This window comes from Abramis brama (genome assembly GCF_963993115.1).
Source record: "Abramis brama genome assembly, chromosome: 6".
Classification (NCBI taxonomy): domain Eukaryota; kingdom Metazoa; phylum Chordata; class Actinopteri; order Cypriniformes; family Leuciscidae; genus Abramis; species Abramis brama.
The window spans coordinates 7,440,035-7,460,010 of NC_139968.1; the positions used below are offsets into that span (position 1 = coordinate 7,440,035).

The 19,976-nt window shown below is 36.2% G+C and overlaps 3 protein-coding genes across 4 annotated transcripts in view; 2 read left to right on the top strand and 1 right to left on the bottom strand.

Moving 5' to 3' along the window:
• Nucleotides 1-3,759, bottom strand: part of armc9 (armadillo repeat containing 9) — a 57,332-nt gene extending 53,573 nt beyond the window's left edge. For both annotated transcript variants that reach the window (XM_084116627.1, XM_084116626.1), the window contains exons 1-4: nt 3,601-3,759; nt 3,233-3,318; nt 3,022-3,147; nt 148-318 (exon numbers count right to left, since the gene is read on the bottom strand). In XM_084116627.1, the coding sequence (XP_083972753.1) occupies nt 148-318; nt 3,022-3,147; nt 3,233-3,307 (372 nt within the window). In that variant the 5' untranslated portion in view covers nt 3,308-3,318; nt 3,601-3,759. The remainder of the gene's footprint in view (nt 1-147; nt 319-3,021; nt 3,148-3,232; nt 3,319-3,600) is intronic.
• A 379-nt stretch (nt 3,760-4,138) lies between these two features.
• Nucleotides 4,139-7,825, top strand: polr2h (RNA polymerase II, I and III subunit H). The gene is made up of 6 exons (XM_084116655.1): nt 4,139-4,299; nt 4,464-4,562; nt 5,443-5,526; nt 6,838-6,931; nt 7,210-7,293; nt 7,383-7,825. Exons 2-6 carry the CDS (start codon nt 4,490-4,492, stop codon nt 7,498-7,500), a joined length of 453 nt encoding a protein of 150 aa, XP_083972781.1. The 5' UTR covers nt 4,139-4,299; nt 4,464-4,489; the 3' UTR covers nt 7,501-7,825.
• Nucleotides 7,826-8,852: 1,027 nt separating this feature from the next.
• On the top strand, nt 8,853-17,545 carry mfsd8l1 (major facilitator superfamily domain containing 8-like 1). The gene is made up of 12 exons (XM_084116762.1): nt 8,853-9,323; nt 11,363-11,548; nt 11,626-11,688; nt 11,764-11,883; nt 12,721-12,800; nt 12,879-13,176; nt 14,369-14,442; nt 14,721-14,934; nt 15,012-15,134; nt 15,655-15,785; nt 15,896-15,981; nt 17,122-17,545. Exons 1-11 carry the CDS (start codon nt 9,248-9,250, stop codon nt 15,974-15,976), a joined length of 1,446 nt encoding a protein of 481 aa, XP_083972888.1. The 5' UTR covers nt 8,853-9,247; the 3' UTR covers nt 15,977-15,981; nt 17,122-17,545.
• Nucleotides 17,546-19,976: the final 2,431 nt, after the last annotated feature.

Below are 19,976 nucleotides of genomic sequence, written 5' to 3' on the forward strand. Positions count from 1 at the left end.
GAGGTTTGCTCGAATATGTTATTTTATGGGGACATCTGTTGGTCGAACAGAGTACATGCATTGTATATTTACCTGTGTCAATACAGTCATTTCATTTAAATGTAATAGGTCATTTTATTAGCATTACCAGAAATAGAGTGCACTTACGTGACTTCCTACAGGAGATTTCAGTGGGTATATTGTAAAATGAATTTGTAAGTAGAATTCCAGTTTCTGTGCCGCTGGATCACAATCCCGAATCTCCGGAGGAATGTTTTTAGCCCACAGCTCAGAGAATACCTTATAGTCTCCATCATTAAAGGAGCTGAGGAAATCATCCTATAGGAAAGAGAAGAGAAAAAAAAGTTATCAAATAATGAACTTTATTTATAAAAAAATAAATAAAAAAAAATCAGTTGCTTTTCCATTTTTAATCTTTTAAAATTCACAAATACTAAGCATTTTGGTAATGACAAAAAAAATAAATGTTCTCTGATCACTAAGTAAACCTATTTAAACCTCTTATTCTTTTAGGGGAAAAAAATGCTTTGTAAAAGTTTTTAAAGTTTTTTAAGTTTGAAATAGTTTTAAGTTTTATTTTAGTAGTTTTAAAAGCTAGAATTTTTTAGAAACGGACAGACGGACGGACAGAAATACAGACAGACAGATAGATAGATAACAGACGGACGGACGGACAGACAGATAGATAGATAGATAACAGACAGACAGAGATAGATACTGGACTCACTCTACAGGACAGGAGCATCAAGCTCTTGCTGTACGCAGACGACCTGGTGCTGCTGTCACCCACTGCACAGGGACTACAGCAGCACCTGGACCTGCTGGAGAACTACTGCCAGAACTGGGCCCTGGCAGTCAACCTCACCAAGACCAACATTATGGTCTTTCAGAAGAAGCCCAGATGTCAGGAACACAGATACCAGTTCAGCCTAGGCAGCACCGCCCTAGAGCACACGATGCAGTACACTTACCTCGGCCTGGTCATCACTGCATCGGGGAGTTTCAGTGTGGCAGTGAATGCTCTCAAAGGAAAAGCTCGAAGAGCTCTATACGCAATTAAGAAAAAATTCCTAAACATTGAATTACCGATTCCAATCTGGTGTAAAATCTTCGATAGTGTAATTCAGCCCATTGCGCTGTATGGAAGTGAGGTTTGGGGTCCACTCAGTGATCAGAGCTATACTAGATGGGACAGGCATCCAACAGAAGCCCTACACACTGAATTCTGCAAAATGATTCTGAAACTACAAAGGAAAACACCCAATAATGCATGTAGGGCAGAATTAGGCCGATTCCCACTGATTATCACTATGCAAAAAAGATCCCTCAAATTCTGGATGCATCTAAAATCAAGTCCCACAGAATCGCTACATTTTAAAGCACTACAAACCCAAGAACTGAACCCCGAAAAGAGTCTCCTCAGTCAGCTGGTTCTGAGACTCACTAACCAGACTAACCCTACTAACACTGACCAGTCTCAGACCAGCACTGCTTCTCACACTAACATCAGAATAAACCAAATTATCAAACAGTCTAAAAATACATATCTGGAACATTGGGATCAGGAAACTAAAACACAAAGTAAATTACAATTCTATCGAAATCTGAAATCAAATTATGAACTGGAAGAATATCTCCAGAGTGTGAGAGACACAAAGCAGAGACGGATCCTGAGCCGGTACAGGCTGAGTGAACACGGTCTCGCCATCGAGACGGGCAGACACAGGAAGAGCTGGTTACCCGAGAGCAGAGGGTGTGTGTTCACTGCAGGACAGGAGAGATCGAGACAGAGACGCACTTCCTCCTTCACTGTCACAAATACAGTTCAGTCAGAGAACTCTACTTTAGCAAACTCACTAACGTAATACAGAACTTTACAGCCATGACTGAAGTAGATCAGATGAAGATCCTGCTAGGAGAGGGACAGACAGCAGCACTGGCTGCCAGATACGTGTGTGTGTGTGCCACAGCCTGAGAGACAGCAGGTGAACGTGTGTGTGATGTGTGTGTCTGACCTCAGTGTGTTTCCCTACTGTCCACCACAGTGACCTTCAGTGATATGTGTGTGTGTATATGTTAAAACACTGTGGTGTAAAATGTTCACAGATATTATAATTTGTTACACTGTTAATTTGTACAATTAATTTAAGTTGTACATTCAGATTTAAGTTATATTATAATATTTTATTACTTTGTACTTTATAATTTTACACTTTATATGTGTTCCAAGCTTTGGCAATATTGTAACATGTACAGTCATGCCAATAAAGCAATTTTGAATTGAATTGAGAAAGACAGACAGACAGACAGATAGAGAGAAAGACAGATAGATAGATAGATAGATAGATATAGATAGATAGACAGAGAGAGAAAGACAGACAGACAGACAGACAGATAGAGATAGATAGATAGATAGATAGACAGACAGAGAGAAAGAAAGACAGACAGACAGATAGATAGACAGATAGACAGACAGACAGACAGATAGATAGAGAGAAAGACAGATAGATAGATAGACAGAGAGAAAGACAGACAGACAGAGAGAAAGACAGAGAGAGAAAGACAGACAGACAGACAGACAGAAAGAGATAGATAGATAGATAGATAGATAGATAGATAGATAGATAGATAGATAGACAGAGAGAGACAGACAGACAGACAGACAGACAGAGATAGATAGATAGACAGACATATAGATGACAGACAGACAGAGAGAAAGACAGACAGACAGACTGATAGATAGATAGACAGACAGATAGAGAGAGAGAAAGACAGACAGACTGATATATATATATATATATATATATATATATAGAGAGAGAGAGAGAGAGAGAGAGAGAGAGAGAGAGAGAGAGAGAGAGAGAGAGACAGACAGACAGATAGATAGATAACAGAAAGACAGACAGATAGATTATAATAAGATAATAAGGCGGGTTAAACTACTAGAACACACTGCCGATGAGCATGTGTTGTGTGTGTGTGTGTGTGTGTGTGTGTGTGAGTGAGATCAGTAACTCTCACATGAGTGATGCTGGCTCTGGAGTCTCGGCGTGTCGCTCCGGAGCTCTTCAGGGCAGGTTTTCCTTTGCGTTTGATTTCCTTCTCAAACACTCTCGCAGTCTCTTCAAACTCGCCAAACTTCAGATACTGTAAACCGTCATTTGTCATTATATGTCTACATTTGTGGAATATTACTTAAATAAATAAACTGATAAGAGTGCTGTAAGCCCACCTCACTGATCATCGACAGAAGATCACTTTCACTTGCCAGATTCTCACCCATCTTTGCAGATTTTCTGGAGCTCATTGATCCACAATCTAAAACAACAAACCATAAACTTTAATAATACTGGAATACAGAGAAGAGCATAAAGACAATATTAAAGTCAATAAAGTCACTTGAGAACTGTTTTCCTATCTTCAGTCCAAGGCAAAACAAACGCAAAATAAACCGACTTATATATGCTGCTTAAAACACTACACATATTTTTTAGGTATGTAATAATGAGTAGAATACACATATATAACGTATAACCCATATAGTTACGTTAGCTAGCTTGTTTGATAGCCAGTATACAGTCTGAGTACAACAGAACTCACCTCATTAAGAATATTTTAATGTACAACCGTCGCTCAACATATCTGATGTGTTTTATGTAAAATCTGTCGAGATATACATAGTATTAAAGATGATTTCCGCGGGATAAACAGAAGCTGTTTGGCTAACCGTTGCAGTAACCATGAGGAAGACGCTTTCTCATAACAACCGCAACGAAACTACGGTTGCCGGAAAGCAGTGTCGTAAATTGTTTGTAGTTTTACGTGAGATAAAATGTAGTCTTTTGTATTTTTCTCGATGATGCTTGAGAGTTTTTTTTTTTCCAATAAATGAAAATTATTGGTTTGTTTATTTGAGAATTGATTTATTATAATCAACATTGGCATGATTTTTTTTTTGTGTTAAATTATTTTATGTTGTGCAAGCCTTCTAAAAAGAAGTTATATTTATTTATTCTTATTTATGTATTACTTTTTCTATTTTTTTTTAATACGACTGTGTAATTTACTACGATGGCGGAATATTTATATTTTAGAGCAAATTAAAATTATATATATTTAATCTTAGTAAATTCGCGCCATGAACCGGATGCAGTAGTAAGTCACGTGGCCGGAGGTGAAGCACATTGTTTCGCGGCATGTTTCATATTTGTGTTGAATGAGAAGAGAGTTGTTTATTTATACAGTTGTTCTCTCACATTTTTTACTGGAACGATATCCCGCACACTATATCTGGAGAAAGTATGTCATATTTGCAGAAAAGCGTTCATTTAAAACGCTATGTATATTGTACTTGATACTAACGAGAGTGTTAGTATGAGGCTTTATGAAACATCGACATGCAATTCATTCATATTTTACAGAGTCACGTGTTAAATATTGCCCTCCTTGCTTTGTTTGACCAGGATAATCATCGCCAGTTTGAGGACAGATGGCTGGGATTCTGTTTGAGGACATCTTTGATGTGAAGGATATTGATCCGGATGGGAAAAAGTTTGACAGAGGTGAGAATATGAAATTAATGTTTACTACTTTAAGAAATACCATTTTTCTTTCGTTTTTTACCCAAGATATCCATCATTAAAGTAGTATTTATATACTAAAGTAGTATTTACTTAACACTGACGGACAAAAGTTTGGAATAATCAAGTTTTTATCAATCCAATGTATCCTTATTGAGTAATATTTCACAATATTGCTGTTTTTATTATATATTTGAGCAAATAAATGCAGCCTTGGTGAGCAGAAGCGACTTTATTCACAAATATATATATAAAAAAAACTTAATTATTACAAACTTTTGACAGTGAGTGTAAATATATAAAAATGCATTAATAAATTAAACTAAAAAAATAGTTTATTTGTTAATGTTTTTAATGTAAATGCTACATTAATAATTGCTACTGAGCATTCAACATTAAAACAAAAAGTTTTAAATTAAGTACAAGTAAATAACAAGAAAATACAAATTATTTTACCTATTACTTAATATTTATTTTAATGTGAATGCTACTTTAATAGTGTAAATTGGGAAGACGACAACTAAATAATAACATATCATGAAACTTCATACAAAAGACCTTCCATGCCAGAACAATATTTGGTTTCACTTTATTTCGATGGTCTATTTTAGAAATAAAATTAGTGACTTTGCAACTACATGTCCACTGACTTTCATTAGAGTATTAGTATACTCCTCACACTATTAACCCGAACCCAATACCCTACTAATACACAAAGGACTGCTAGTTGACATTTAGTTGCAAAGTTACTGAAGAATCAATGTCTAAAGTACTTTTAAATCAAACTCAATGTTGTCCAAATACACCGGCAAGTCTATAACATCAAAATATTAAAAATTCATATTTGTTTTGTTGTTATTAGTATCTCGTCTTCACTGTGAAAGTGAGTCTTTCAAAATGGACCTGATCCTTGATGTGAACATCCAGATTTATCCTGTCGATCTCGGTAAGTCATTGATGTTATATATATATATATATATATATATATACACTCACCTAAAGGATTAGGAACTACAATTTCTCATTAATGCAATTATCTAATCAATCAGTTGCTTCAATGCATTTAGGGGTGTGGTCCTGGTCAAGACAATCTCCTGAACTCCAAACTGAATGTCAGAATGGGAAAGAAAGGTGATTTAAGCAATTTTGAGCGTGGCATGGTTGTTGGTGCCAGACGGGCCGGTCTGAGTATTTCACAATCTGCTCAGTTACTGGGATTTTCACGCACAACCATTTCTAGGGTTTACAAAGAATGGTGTGAAAAGCGAAAAACATCCAGTATGTGGCAGTCCTGTGGGCGAAAATGCCTTGTTGATGCTAGAGGTCAGAGGAGAATGGGCCGACTGATTCAAGCTGATAGAAGAGCAACTTTGACTGAAATAACCACTCGTTACAACCGAGGTATGCAGCAAAGCATTTGTGAAGCCACAACACGCACAACCTTGAGGCGGATGGGCTACAACAGCAGAAGACCCCACCGGGTACCACTCATCTCCACTACAAATAGGAAAAAGAGGCTACAATTTGCACGAGCTCACCAAAATTGGACAGTTGAAGACTGGAAAAATGTTGCCTGGTCTGATGAGTCTCGATTTCTGTTGAGACATTCAGATGGTAGAGTCAGAATTTGGCGTAAACAGAATGAGAACATGGATCCATCATGCCTTGTTACCACTGTGCAGGCTGGTGGTGGTGGTGGTGGTGTAATGGTGTGGGGGATGTTTTCTTGGCACACTTTAGGCCCCTTAGTGCCAATTGGGCATCGTTTAAATGCCACGGCCTACCTGAGCATTGTTTCTGACCATGTCCATCCCTTTATGACCACCATGTACCCATCCTCTGATGGCTACTTCCAGCAGGATAATGCACCATGTCACAAAGCTCGAATCATTTCAAATTGGTTTCTTGAACATGACAATGAGTTCACTGTACTAAAATGGCCCCCACAGTCACCAGTTCTCAACCCAATAAGAGCATCTTTGGGATGTGGTGGAACGGGAGCTTCGTGCCCTGGATGTGCATCCCACAAATCTCCATCAACTGCAAGATGCTATCCTATCAATGTGGGCCAACATTTGTAAAGAATGCTTTCAGCACCTTGTTGAATCAATGCCACGTAGAATTAAGGCAGTTCTGAAGGCGAAAGGGGGTCAAACACAGTATTAGTATGGTGTTCCTAATAATCCTTTAGGTGAGTGTATATATATATCCGAACTGTGAGTAATTTGACCCTAATATATACGCACCCTTTTTTCAGGTGACAAGTTTAGATTGGTGATCGCCAGCACATTGTATGAGGACGGGACGCCGGACGACGGCGAATACAACCCTCAAGATGACAGGCCGTCTAGGTAATCATGTGGTTATGATATAACATATGCAACTAAAAAATCCACTAAATCAACATTTATTGGTTATAAACACAATATGAAAAGTCTCTCTTCCCCTATCGTGACGGATATCCCAGCGAAACGGCACTTGAACAAGAACAAATGTGGGCGGGGCTTGATTGGATGGTGGTGGTTTGCTATTGGTGGATCTGATGTGATTGACAGGTTGCCTTAACACACATTCACATGGAAAACTGTTATTTTAATGATGATATCTGGTGTTTGTTGTTCCTCTGCAGGGCTGATCAGTTTGATTATGTCATGTATGGGAAGGTTTATAGGATCGAAGGCGATGAAACCTCCACAGAAGCGGCCACACGACTGTGAGTGCTCTGCTCTAGTGCTCGCTTTAATGGGACGTTTCTCATTGTGAATATGCAGTAAATGAATGATTGTGTGTGTGTGCGCACAGATCGGCGTACGTGTCTTACGGGGGTCTGCTGATGCGGCTTCAGGGAGATGCCAATAACCTGCATGGATTCGAGGTGGACTCCAGGGTTTATCTGCTGATGAAGAAACTTGCTTTCTGAAGGGTTTCCCATCGCTTTTCCTGATCCGGCGGGATTCTCACTTTTCTGGACTGAGGAGACGACTTTTTTTTTTTTTTTTTTAAACATGACGTTCTTTGATGAGAGACTGATATTGCTGATAATATCTGGAAACCGTGGCCTGTGGGAAATTGCGTAGAAAACATTTTGTTTATATGTTCAGAACATTTGATGAACTGTTTTCTCATAACCATGTGTTGGCCAAACGTTTTAATCCAATCCCTATTGAATCACACTGAGATACATATAACATTTTGTACCCTTTGTTTTCTTTTAAAACTGTTTATCAGTAAATGAGTAAAAACTGCATCCTGGGCCTTGAGAATGAAATGACGTCCCAACACAGAAAGAAATGCAGTTTAATGTAATTTAAAGGAAAAAAAGCGTCAGTTTGCACTGAGAGGCTCGTAATGGAAATCATAAGACAGAAGTTTCGGTCAGATGAGGGGCTGAATAAAATATTTAACCCTTGGGTGTCTGTATACAGTGGCAAAAAAGAGAATTTCACATTAGAGTTCAAAATATTTTTTGAAAGGAGATACTTGATCAACATTGAATGTCAAAATACACTTTAAAACCCTTATTTGTTGTTTTCTAGCAGTAGACATTTAACAAATTAAACAATAATATTAAAATGAATTTATTTTAAATAAAATAATAAACTTTTTATTTTAGAATATACATTTAAATATGTGAAATTATTTAAGTGTAATAGAATATTACATTTTTAATTTTAAAATATACATTTTAAAATAGTGTATATATATACATTTAATATTTTAATATTTATTAAATAAATTCTACATTTTAAAATAATAAAATTGTGTATATTTATATATATATTTATTTATATATATATATATATATATATATATATATATATATATACAATTTTATTATTTTAAAATGTAGAATTTATGATTGAATAAATATTAAAATATTAAATGTATATATACACTATTTTAAAATGTATATTGTATGTGTGTATGTATATGTATAAATATATATATATATTTATATATATATACACACACACACGCACACATACTTTTTTATATATTACTTAATTTGTTAAATGTTTGTTGCTAGAAAATAACACAGAATGTGAATTGATATTAGTTTTTTGGCATTAAAAGATTCTTTCAGATTATTTTTAGTGCCGCAAATTGAATATCACAGATTGTCAAAAGACTTTTATAGAAGGAATACGGACATTTTGTGTTCAAACCCCCCTTTTTTTCATGCCATGGCTATGTTTATAATATGTTTTAAAAAGGTGAGATTCGGGTGTGCGTACTTTTCTAGATAATTTAGCAGTGGGTCGAACTACTAATACCAACCGGAAGTGACGCCAGACTGACGTTCATAAGGTGTACATCTGTCACTGCGGTTACTGTTATTAAAATCACTGCGTTCGAATAATGCACGGTCGTGATTTCATCATAACTGACATGCGATATTCTGCTGAATTATGAAAGTAACTCTCTGATATACATTAGCCCTGTGTGTGTTATCCTCAGTGCTGAAGTGTGCACTCTCTAGTGTGCAGTGCTGAAGTGTGCACTCTCTAGTGTGCAGTGCTGAAGTGTGCTCTCTCTAGTGTGCAGTGCTGTCTCTGAGCTGAAGTAATTGGTCGCAGTGTCCTGATCATTACGAGCTGCGGGACGCGGTGATAAAATGAGTCAAAGTCGCTGCGATAACTGATAAATCGCGTTAAGAAGAGGCTAAAATGGACTATAGACGCAAGAGGAGACTGACCTTCTTCACTATAGGACTGATCTTCTTACTGAGCGGCATCGAGTACGGTGAGTTCACAGAGTTACAGTATGGCTTTCTTTAAAATATTTCTGTATTAATGCTATCAGACGCTATTGCCACAGTAGAACAGAACAAGTGTCATTAATATTTAGATATACTTCAAGCTACTCCACACTAGCATGACATTACTATGGTAACTTGCATCAAAGTATTGATATAGTAACTTACCATGTCGTATCGTGGTGTTTTTGTGTGTGTATCTTATTTGGATTCCTTATATCATAATACATTTATACATAATAGCAAATAATGTTGCTAAATGTTTCAGATGTCATATGGAAATTCATAATGAATTGATTTGAATATGATTTTCCACACACTCCGCAGAATGTAATATGTAAATTGATTTAAATTTAAATTGAATTTTTCACGAATGCCAAAAAATGTTGAATGTTGAATGACACAAGATGTCGGACTTAGGATTCTTAAATTGATTTTGATTAAATATTTAAATTGAATTTGCCTCGAGCGCCACTATTTTTTTAAATTGGAATTTAAATCGATTTGATTTGAACTCAAATGTGAGTTGAATCTACTAACATTACACGCTACAGAATGTAGAACTGACATTTTAGTGGATCTGGATTTTAAGTACAGAACATTTATCTTTAATTTAACATAATATTAACTTATTAAGTTAATGGGAATTTAACATAATATTAACATGTCATATACTTATTAAGTTAATGAGAATTTAACATAATATTAACATGTCATATACTTGTTCAGTTAATGGGAATTTAACATAATATTATACTTGTTAAGTTAATGGGAATTTAACATTATATTATACTTGTTAAGTTAATGGGAATTTAACATTATATTATACTTAAGTTAATAGGACAACATTAAAATATTCAAATTGCTATGGTAAAAAAAAAAAAAAAAAAGTTCTTTGTTATTATTTTATTATTTTATTTGGATTCCTTATATAAATGTAAAATAAATAAATAGGCCTAATGTTGCTTAATGTTTCAGTTGTCTGGAAAATTCTTAATAATGTAAATCCCCCTTCTTCTAGACTCCATGTAATAACAAGGATACTGTCTTGGATACTGTCACGTATAACGTGATGTCACTAATAACCGTGACTGAATTGTTAGTTGTTTCTAATACACTTGTTTCTTGTTTAAGAGACAATTTCTGACATTCCTGTCTCAGAATCGCTCTTTGTGTTCATAGATTCTTCAGATTTTTCATAATAGTGAGTCACAGAGGTTATATAGAGATAGATAGATAGATAGATAGATAGATAGATAGATAGATAGATAGATAGATAGATAGATAAACTGGCATTAATTACTAAGCTGACTATTGTCATAGATTTTTCCCTAAACCTAACTAAGTCCTATCTCATGTGACCTAAGTCTACCGGGGCCGTCTCCAATTGACGCTTCATATATAGTCTACCTAACTAACTTGCTTCCCTAACTAGCTTTCTTCCTGCGCAGGAATAATTGACAAACAGACCTGCAAATGTCCTTTAAATGCTTTAATCACGGCCAGGAGATCTTCCCGAGCAGTTCTCAGGGAATCTCTCCCAAGAAACACGGCCGGAGGATCTCTGACAAATTCCATTGAGAATCCCACCAGAAAACACAAATACAACCATTTTTATAGAATAAAGAGGAATGGCAAAAATGTCATACTGCATTACATAATTTCCCCACAGTTTTCATAGACAAACCCTTCTGTTATCAGGTAAAGCAAACTTTGTTTTAATGATTACTTCATTGTTAATCACAAGGTTCAAACTTAGTCATCTGTCTAGTTTCAGTTCCCAAATGTGTTATTTTTACACTCACACTACCAAAGTCAAAGGGGTATGGAAACACAACACACAGCTTTCAAAAACACAGGACAGAACGTTTTAGTACATTGTGTTTCAAAGTGTTATCATGTTAGGCTTGAAAAGAGTAAGGTTAGATGTTAGAGACAAATCTACCACACTATCTATAAGGATAATAATTTAAAAAATCATATCAGATGTACCAGTAATATTCACACGCAGATGTTTTAATTCCAGCTGTGATCTTGCCCACGATATGGCGGTATCTGCAGACGTTGGATGCGGCGCCGTACTTCCTCGGCCTCAGCCTATCAGCGTTCAGCTTCAGCGGGCTCCTCGCCGGGCCTCTGTTCGGCCTCTGGTCCGACCGCACGCTCGGCACCAAGAAGATCATCCTGTTCGCCAATGTCTTCGAGATTGTCGGTAAGCCCGAACCTCGTGGCGACTACGCTTGCAACATCAGTGGCTCGTGGGTAACATCTCTTTCTGTCTGTCTTTAGGTAATTTCCTGTATTTCATGGGATACTCCAAATGGTTATTGCTCGGCAGTCGTCTAGTTGCAGGTGAAGTTTCAATCTAATGTCTTTAAGTGTGTGTGTGTGGTGCTTTAGTGATGGAACTGGGTTCTGCTGTCCTAGGTATCGGCACTGGTGCTGGATCCTCCATCTTTGGCTTCCTGACTCGAAACACGGCCCCTGAGGACCGTTCGACCGTCTTCGCCGCGGTCATGGCCTGCCGTCAGGCTGGGCTTCTCATTGGTATGTGCAGAACAACCAAACATGTGCAATAAACATAGCAGTCGATACCCTTTTAGATTCAGCAACTATTCTGCTGAACACACTCTTATGCTATTTTAAGTGCATTATTTTGTTTATTGGGTGTGATAGAATAAGGTTACACCCCTTACTGTAACTGCGAGCTTCAGCTTCCCAGGCTTCTCCAGCAACTGCAAGCACACAGTTAAAGGGATAGTTCACCCTAAAATGAAAATTAATCATCATTTAATTTTTTTTTTAAAGTCCTATATAATGGCATTGAATAACTGAATAATAAGCTTTTAAAAAAAGGCACAGAAGTATTACAGAATGAACCCATGCGACACGTGTCGTATCTTCCATGCGTTCTGGGGGTTCGTGATAGGGTTTGGTGAAAAACACAAAATTTTATGTATTTTTCAAAAAAATTATTGACCTTAATAAATAAATAAATATGAATATGTGAATAAATATGTGGGGAAAAAAAATATATATAATTTTTTATTTAAGAAATTAATACTTATATATATATTAATTATAAGTATTAATTTCTTAAATAAAAAATAAAAATAAAAAATTGTTGTAAAGTTTAAGGTCAGTAAGATTTCTTTTTTAGTGCTGGGCAACGATTCATCGCATCCAAAATAAAAGTTTGTGTTTACATTATATATATGTGTGTGTACTGTGTATAATTATTTTGTGTATATAAATATACACACATGCATGTTTACATTTAAGAAAAATGTATATGAAAATGATTTATTTTTCTGGTAATGACAGCACAGTTTGGTGTTCATATACTGTTTTCCGAATGCTGACTTCGTCCTGTTTGTCTTCTAGGTCCCGCGTTCAATATCTTCCTCCGGCTCTGTGACTTCCAGGTCGGGCCCTTCACCGTGAACAAATACACGTCCCCAGGGGTGAGAGACTGAAGCGCTCGAAGCGTCTGTGGACGTTCGCAGACACGCTCGCCCTGATGGATCTGTTGTGTTTTCCAGCTCTTCATGTGTCTGCTGTGGATCCTGCTTCAGTTCGTAGTCCTGTTCATGTACTGGGACTTCACTCCTCAAGACGACAGGCGTCAGAGGAACGGAGAGGTGCGGGAAGAAGAGGAGGAGGAGGACAATGAAGAGGGCAAGCCTTTGGTTGGGCCCAGTGAGCTCACCGGGTCGTACGGGACGGTCACCAGCGTCCAGTCCAGAGCCTCTTCAGTGGCCAATGGAGAAGTGACTCATGTTCCCCCTCCACCGGAGGACGTCAGCTCCAGTCCCTTCAAGAAGTTCAGTGCCAGCAGAGGTGACCGCAAAAATACATATTCTCAAAATCTGAAAAATAACAATTAGTCAATTAGTTTGTCTGTCCTAAAGTCGTCATGAAACAGAGGCTGCAATAGTGTTTTCTTCCCTATTGTGACGATTATCCCAGTGAAACGGCACATGAATAAGAGCGGGGGCGGGGCTTGATTTTGTCTGTGAGGAATTGATTGGATGGTTGGGGTTTGCTATTGGTGGATCTGATGTGATTGACAGGTTGCCCCGCCCTCGTCATCAGAGAAGAGAAGAGATGAGCTGCGGAGGGAGGGGGAGTTATTCTGATTCAAGATTACGAGAAACATGAATTTAAAAAAAAAAGATCTGCACTGATAAATCATTTATAATAAATACTGCAATATTCCATAAAAAAAAAACCAAGAAATTTTAATTGACCTTTAAGTTTTGTGTCCTATCAAATATATATGAAACATTCTATAATGGAGTATTTTTTTTATTTATTGTAATTCGAATTGATTTGGATTTGAATTTAATTTGAATTTAAATTTAATTTGCCACACATTCCAGAAAATGTTGAATTGGAATTTGAATTGATTTGATTTGGAATTTAAATAGAATTTGCCACAAGCTCCACAAAATTTTGAATTTAAATTTGAATCCATTTTAATTTGATTTGAGCTGAAATTGATTTAAATTGGAATTGGAATCGGCATGTGTTCACAGGATTTTAAATTGAAACGAGTGGAATTTATTGAATTGTGATAAATTTTTAATCTGTCAATTGAAGTTTAAAATACACCTTTATCTTATTAAACTGTTACTGTCTTTTATATATATTACTGTGTGTGTATATATATATATATATATATATAAGCAGACAACTTGACTTATTACTATACTAATAGGATTACTGTAGAATTCTTTCATTAGACTTTCAAAGTTGCTTTACTTAAAGGAGAAAGATTAAGCTAAGATGTTTGTTTGGTGCCATAGGAAAACACACTAATGCTCAGATAAGTTTGAATCTCACTTAATATAAATTGAATCTGGAAACCTAGTTTGACATATTTTAGAGTTTACTAACTGTATAATAAAATCAGGTCATTGTACTGTACATTTCTGTATGTGAATCAGCTTGGCTTAATATACACCAATATACACTTAATATACACTCATATTAATATAAGTTAATGGGATTTCATCCTTTTTACTTTCAGAGTTCCTCAGAGAGGAGGTGGTTGTGCTGTTGGCAGCTCAGTTCATCACACTGTTTAATCAGACCGCTCTGGAGGTGAACACACACGCACACACACACACACACACACCTGCAGTAGCAGGTTTGGCAAAATTCTGTATTTAACAATTGACACTTGACACTTTGAATTTCATGTGTTGAAATTTAAATTGAGTTGGCCACGCTCAAACGTTGAATTTGAATTGCATTTACCACATAGTTCACAGAATGTTGAATTGGAATTTGAGATGATTTGGATTTGAAATTATTTTCAAATAATTTTCATTTCAAATTTAGCAGGTTTTTTACTACTAAGTGTAACGTTGTCCTTCCAGACTATGGTGACTCCTCTGACGCAGAAGTTCTTCAACTTCGGCGAGCTGGAGAACAGCATCATGTACTGTATATGTGGCGTGGAGGTGATCGCCGGGTTCGTGTTCGTGCGCTGGCTGAGCAAGCGCGTGGCGGAGCGAGTGGTGCTGGCCGTCGGCCTCATCCTCTGCAACATCTCCTGCGTCTGGTGCCTGATCTTCCTGGCCAATCCTCAGGGTAAGAAGGAGGAGGAGGAGCTCGCCGTCTCGGATGCTGGAAATCCCACACGGCTCACACATGTTCCTTTGGTTTAGGTGGATTTGCGTGGCAGCTGGCGGAGTTCATCATTGGTGTTTTCCTTCAGGTCCTGGGCCTTCCTTTTGTGGCGGTTGCCCAGGTGTCGCTCTTCTCCAAAATTACTTCACAGAAGACGCAAGGTCAGTTAGTTGTAAAAAGTAAAGTAAAACGTTTTACAATGCATAGAATTCTGAAATGATCACTATTCGTGGCCTCCATCTTCTGTTAGTGGAGCTCTCTGGCTTTTTTTAAAGGGGTGGTTGATTATGATTTCACTTTTTTAACTTTAGTTAGTGTGTGATGTTTGAGCATAAATAACATCTGCAAAGTTACGACGTTCAAAATTCACATACACACGCCCCCTGTGCCGGGAGCAGCGGCTCATTTGCATTTAAAGGGACAGACACGTTTTTGCTCACCCTCAAAAAGTGACAATTTTAACATGATATATACAAATACTTGTGGGGTATTTTGAGCTAAAACTTCACAATACACACTCTGGGGACATCAGAGACTTATTCTACATCTTGTGAAAAGGTCATTATACCACACCTTTAAACTTTTAGGCACAAGCAAAGTTCATCTAGACAAACTTTTCTAGTTTTTCTGGTTCTCTAATCAATGCTTGCTTAGACAAAGGCCTTGTTTGTTTCTTCTCAGGATTCAGTCAGGGGATCCGCCGCTCTGTCGGAGGACTGGCCACCATCCTCGGTCCTCTCTGGGCCGGCGGGCTGACCTCTGACCTCTATGTGATGATGGGGGTGATGATGGGTCTGCTCGCCCTGCTTACCGTGAGTCTTGTTTGGAGCATCTAGTGCACACACGAGAGTGTGAGGACACGCGTTGAAGACGTTTGAGCAGCTCTGTGGTTAAACTATATCTCCTTGTGAATGATTGACAGATCATGATGGTGGTGTCGTATGAGCGTCTGGTGGAGCCTGTAACGGTGGACAGTCCGACCGGCGCTGAATCTGAAGACTGACACAGGTACTCCACAACCTTGCGCTTTCTATTGCCCGCGTCTCGCATTTTTTAGATGCAAAGACACGTTGTGTGAGTGACCCCAAAATGGCAGAAAAAAAAACACGTTCTGTGGAAATGGTCTCGTGCGATTTCTCCTGTTTTGTTGTTGCCTGGAGTATGAAGGCACAGCCCACTTCTGGAAAGGGGGAGGGGAGCTGGAGCTCATTTGCATTTAAAGATACAGACACGAAAACAGCGTGTTTTTGCTTCCACCCAAAAATGACTTATATTGCATCTTGTAACACATGGCTATGTTAAAGGGATACTCCACTTTTTTTGGAAATAGGCTCATTTTACAACTCCCCCAGAGTTGTAAACCAAACCAAACCAAAGAGTTTCGATATTTTTCCTATTTAAAACTTGACTCTTCTGTAGTTACATCGTGTACTAAGACCGACGGAAAATGTAAAGTTGCGCCTGCGCCTGAAAATAGGTCTAATAGGTTAGACAAACTTAGTCCCGGTCATGTTGGAAGTTACCGAGCTGGGGACTATTTTCAGGCGCTGCGTCATATCATTACGCCTGTTGGACTCATGGTACGGCAGCAAAGTTTCTTGATTATTACGCAGGAATGAGAGTATAGTTCCTAGCCATATCAGCCTAGAAAATCGCAACTTTTCATTTTCCGTCGGTCTTAGTACACGATGTAACTACAGAAGAGTCAAGTTTTAAATAGGAAAAATATCGAAACTCTTTGGTCATTTTTTTGAGAGAGATGCTAATGGTCCTGTCCGATTCAATGATCTATGCTAAGCTATGCTAAAAGTGGTACCGCCAGACCCGGAGATCGGCTGAATGGATTCGAAAACGGTGAAACTCAACTGTTTAACTCTGGGGGAGCTGTAAAATGAGCCTATTTCCAAAAAAAGTGGAGTATCCCTTTAAAATATTTGGTTTTGATTATTGCTGCTGCTGCAGAGCAAGTATGGCAGGCAGGTGGAGCTGGGGAGGTTGAGGGGTTCAGAGAAACTGCAGCAAACACTGAACCAGGATATTTAAATGTTCAGCAAGCGATCTCATTGGCAGCCAATCAGCTTGTGCCATGCGGTAATGATGTGATTGCTTGGAGATCCATCACTAAATAAATGATTTATTTGCTTCTAGGTTTGTGCCGTTGTTGGTGAGCAAGCTGTTTACTGACACATTGAACTCCAGTAAGTGGTGTAGGGTTGATTCACTAACATGTGATTCACCGGTGACGACTGGAGAGAATCTGCATTTACTGCAGGAACAGAAATAAGTGGCAGTGAATGAAGCCTTCAGGAGCGGGGTAAGAACAACATGAGAAAAGGAAACGAGGAGGGTCTGTGCAGAGCTTTGAACAAGGCAAAGACTCTTCTGATAAATCTGAATGTACACTATATTTCCTATGGAAATTGCAGTAGATCAAATGTTTTATGATTAAGAACGAACCGGCCACATTCCGAGGGAAAATCCGTTTATGTGTGTCGTGATGTTTTTATAGTAATAAAGAGATTAATGCATTAAGTTTAGGGCAATATATTTTGGAGCTGCTGATTGATGATTGAAAAAAATTATATAAAATTATTACCAATGTGTTTTTGAAATGATGAACTTCACTTGGGTCATTTTTAGAAAGCTTCAGGAATTATTTCTGATGTATTCATTTCCTTTTTTTTTTTTTTTTTGCTACTTTCAAAAGTCATATTTTACCACCTCAGGCCTAAAGTACCATAAGATATGTAGATTATAATTGAAAATAATAATAATAATAACCCCATTACATTTCTTTCTCAAAAATATTTAGTAAACCCTGTTACATCTGAAATGTTTTGGGGTTGAACATTACAGGATTGAAGATTAGAATATGTATCATTTAGGCATAATTTTCTTATACCAAGAACAATATTTGTTTCTAAAATTAATCAAACAAGATGACTTGATCTTGACAACCTATATATTTTCATATCATTAAGGCTAAACTTATTTTTTAAATGTCAGCATGATGGGGTTGAATAGTAAGTGGAAGAATGCTGTGTAAAATCCTGCATTAACAAAAAATATTAATAATAATATATATATATATTTTTTTTTTACAGAAATATCCCTTTAAAATGCATCTGTGTTTAATAGGGACATACACATTATACTATATTCAGAAAACTAAAACATTTAATGATGCTTGTGTTGATAAAATATTAGATTGATGTTAACAGCCTGTTGAACTGTGTAGAAGACAGCATTACATCAACTGTACACTAGAGGACACCCTCAACCCAGAAATACTATCAGCAACCTTTAAGATTGAGGAATATTGAGGTATGAATACTGAATTTAATTTCTCTCTTTTTCTCATCTGCGTTGGCTGATTGTAAAAAGCCAGTATTTGTTAGTTAAATTACAATGATGATCACTACTATGCAACAACTATATGTTTATAAGAATGACGTTATAGTTTTTGATTTTGCTCTTTTTTATAATGAAATATTTTGTCATTCGCAAACGTAGAATGAATGTAATTGTTGTTTTAACATATTCAATATACGTGTCATAATGTGTGTCATGAATTTGCATAATTTAAGTGTTGGGCCAGACATATAGCTTTATGTGGAACCAACCATATTTATTTATTGTTTATGTTTATTAATTTTGTTTCTAGTGCAATTATATGTCTTGTGTTTTAACGTGGTGAATTTAACCTTTCAACTTTTGATTAATTTACATTGGTCACACTTTATTTTGTCAGATTTTTATTTGACATTTAGTTTATCAAAATAATGTTTATCCTAGCCACACAATGCTCTTTAATTAAAAAAACAAAACAAAAAATAATAAAATAGCTTATTTTTAATAGCTATTTAAACATTTCCATGCTGGAAATAATGGAAGCCGTGTCAGCCATAAAATGCAATGTTTGACTCATCTCTCCGGTGCTTCTTGACAAAGACAGGGTTTGACGTCTTTTTTTCTTTTCTTTTCTTGTGTTTATGTTATTTTTCTATTCTATTAAACCTATTTTTACCCCACGCCTCTTAATAAACTGACCTTGGACAAATGTTCAATGGATGATTCATTTCTGTTACAAACCTCCATTTTTTTTTTTTTTTTTTTCTTCTTTCTGTTCTCTTTAACTTTATAAAAATACGAATGTTCCTATTATATAATATCACATTTTGGTTGATAATATTAATTAGCAAAAACTGTAAATACTCAGTATCTAAACATGTAATTTTTGTTGTTGCATTTTTCTATTTATTTTCATTACAAATTATATTAAATGCAAAGAATAGAATAATTTTAAATGAAAAGTTGAACTGAAAAAATAACCAGATGATCATGTTTTCCAGCAAGATTTGGGAAATGTTCTCAAGAAATCTTTATTTTGAGTCTCGCAATTTGTTATTTCCAGGAATTAATTATTATATATATATATATATATATATATATATATATATATATATATTATGAATATATATATATATATTATATATTATTATATATGAATTATATTAATCCCAGATTTTGCTGTACATTATTGGATAAAATGCAAAGTGTCAGTGCACTGTAAAAAATGTTTTCTTTCTCAGTATTTTTGTCTTGTTTTCCAGTACAAATATCTAAACAAAAAATAAACGTAAAAATTAATTCAAAATGTTTTATGTTTTAAGCCTAAAACTCAAAAAAGGTAATAAAAAATTCAATTTTGATACGTTTTTAGTAAACAAGACTTGAATCAAGATACATTTAATTGATAAGCAAAATGACTCAAGACATTAAGAATGTTTAGGAATTTATTGGAAAATATGACAAAAAAATCCATGTAAGAAAAACTTATTTTAGAGTTGGAGCTACAATATTTATATTTCTTATTATTAAGTTTTTTTCACAATTACAAATGAGTTCTCCTAAAACATGCAGAATTTAAATATGATATATAAGAGTATATTCAATAACAAATATTAATATGCATTTTCACATGAGGCTTAAGCTGAAGAACA

Excerpts from the sequence above, each read along its gene's own strand:
- polr2h (XM_084116655.1), top strand. The coding sequence starts at position 4,490 with ATGGCTGGGATTCTGTTTGAGGACATCTTTGATGTGAAGGATATTGAT. Across the intron at positions 5,527-6,837 it reads GATTTATCCTGTCGATCTCG|GTGACAAGTTTAGATTGGTG; the intron begins GTAAGTCATTGA and ends CCCTTTTTTCAG. Across the intron at positions 7,294-7,382 it reads ACAGAAGCGGCCACACGACT|ATCGGCGTACGTGTCTTACG; the intron begins GTGAGTGCTCTG and ends GTGTGCGCACAG.
- mfsd8l1 (XM_084116762.1), top strand. The coding sequence starts at position 9,248 with ATGGACTATAGACGCAAGAGGAGACTGACCTTCTTCACTATAGGACTG. Across the intron at positions 9,324-11,362 it reads ACTGAGCGGCATCGAGTACG|CTGTGATCTTGCCCACGATA; the intron begins GTGAGTTCACAG and ends TTTTAATTCCAG. Across the intron at positions 11,884-12,720 it reads TCAGGCTGGGCTTCTCATTG|GTCCCGCGTTCAATATCTTC; the intron begins GTATGTGCAGAA and ends TTTGTCTTCTAG.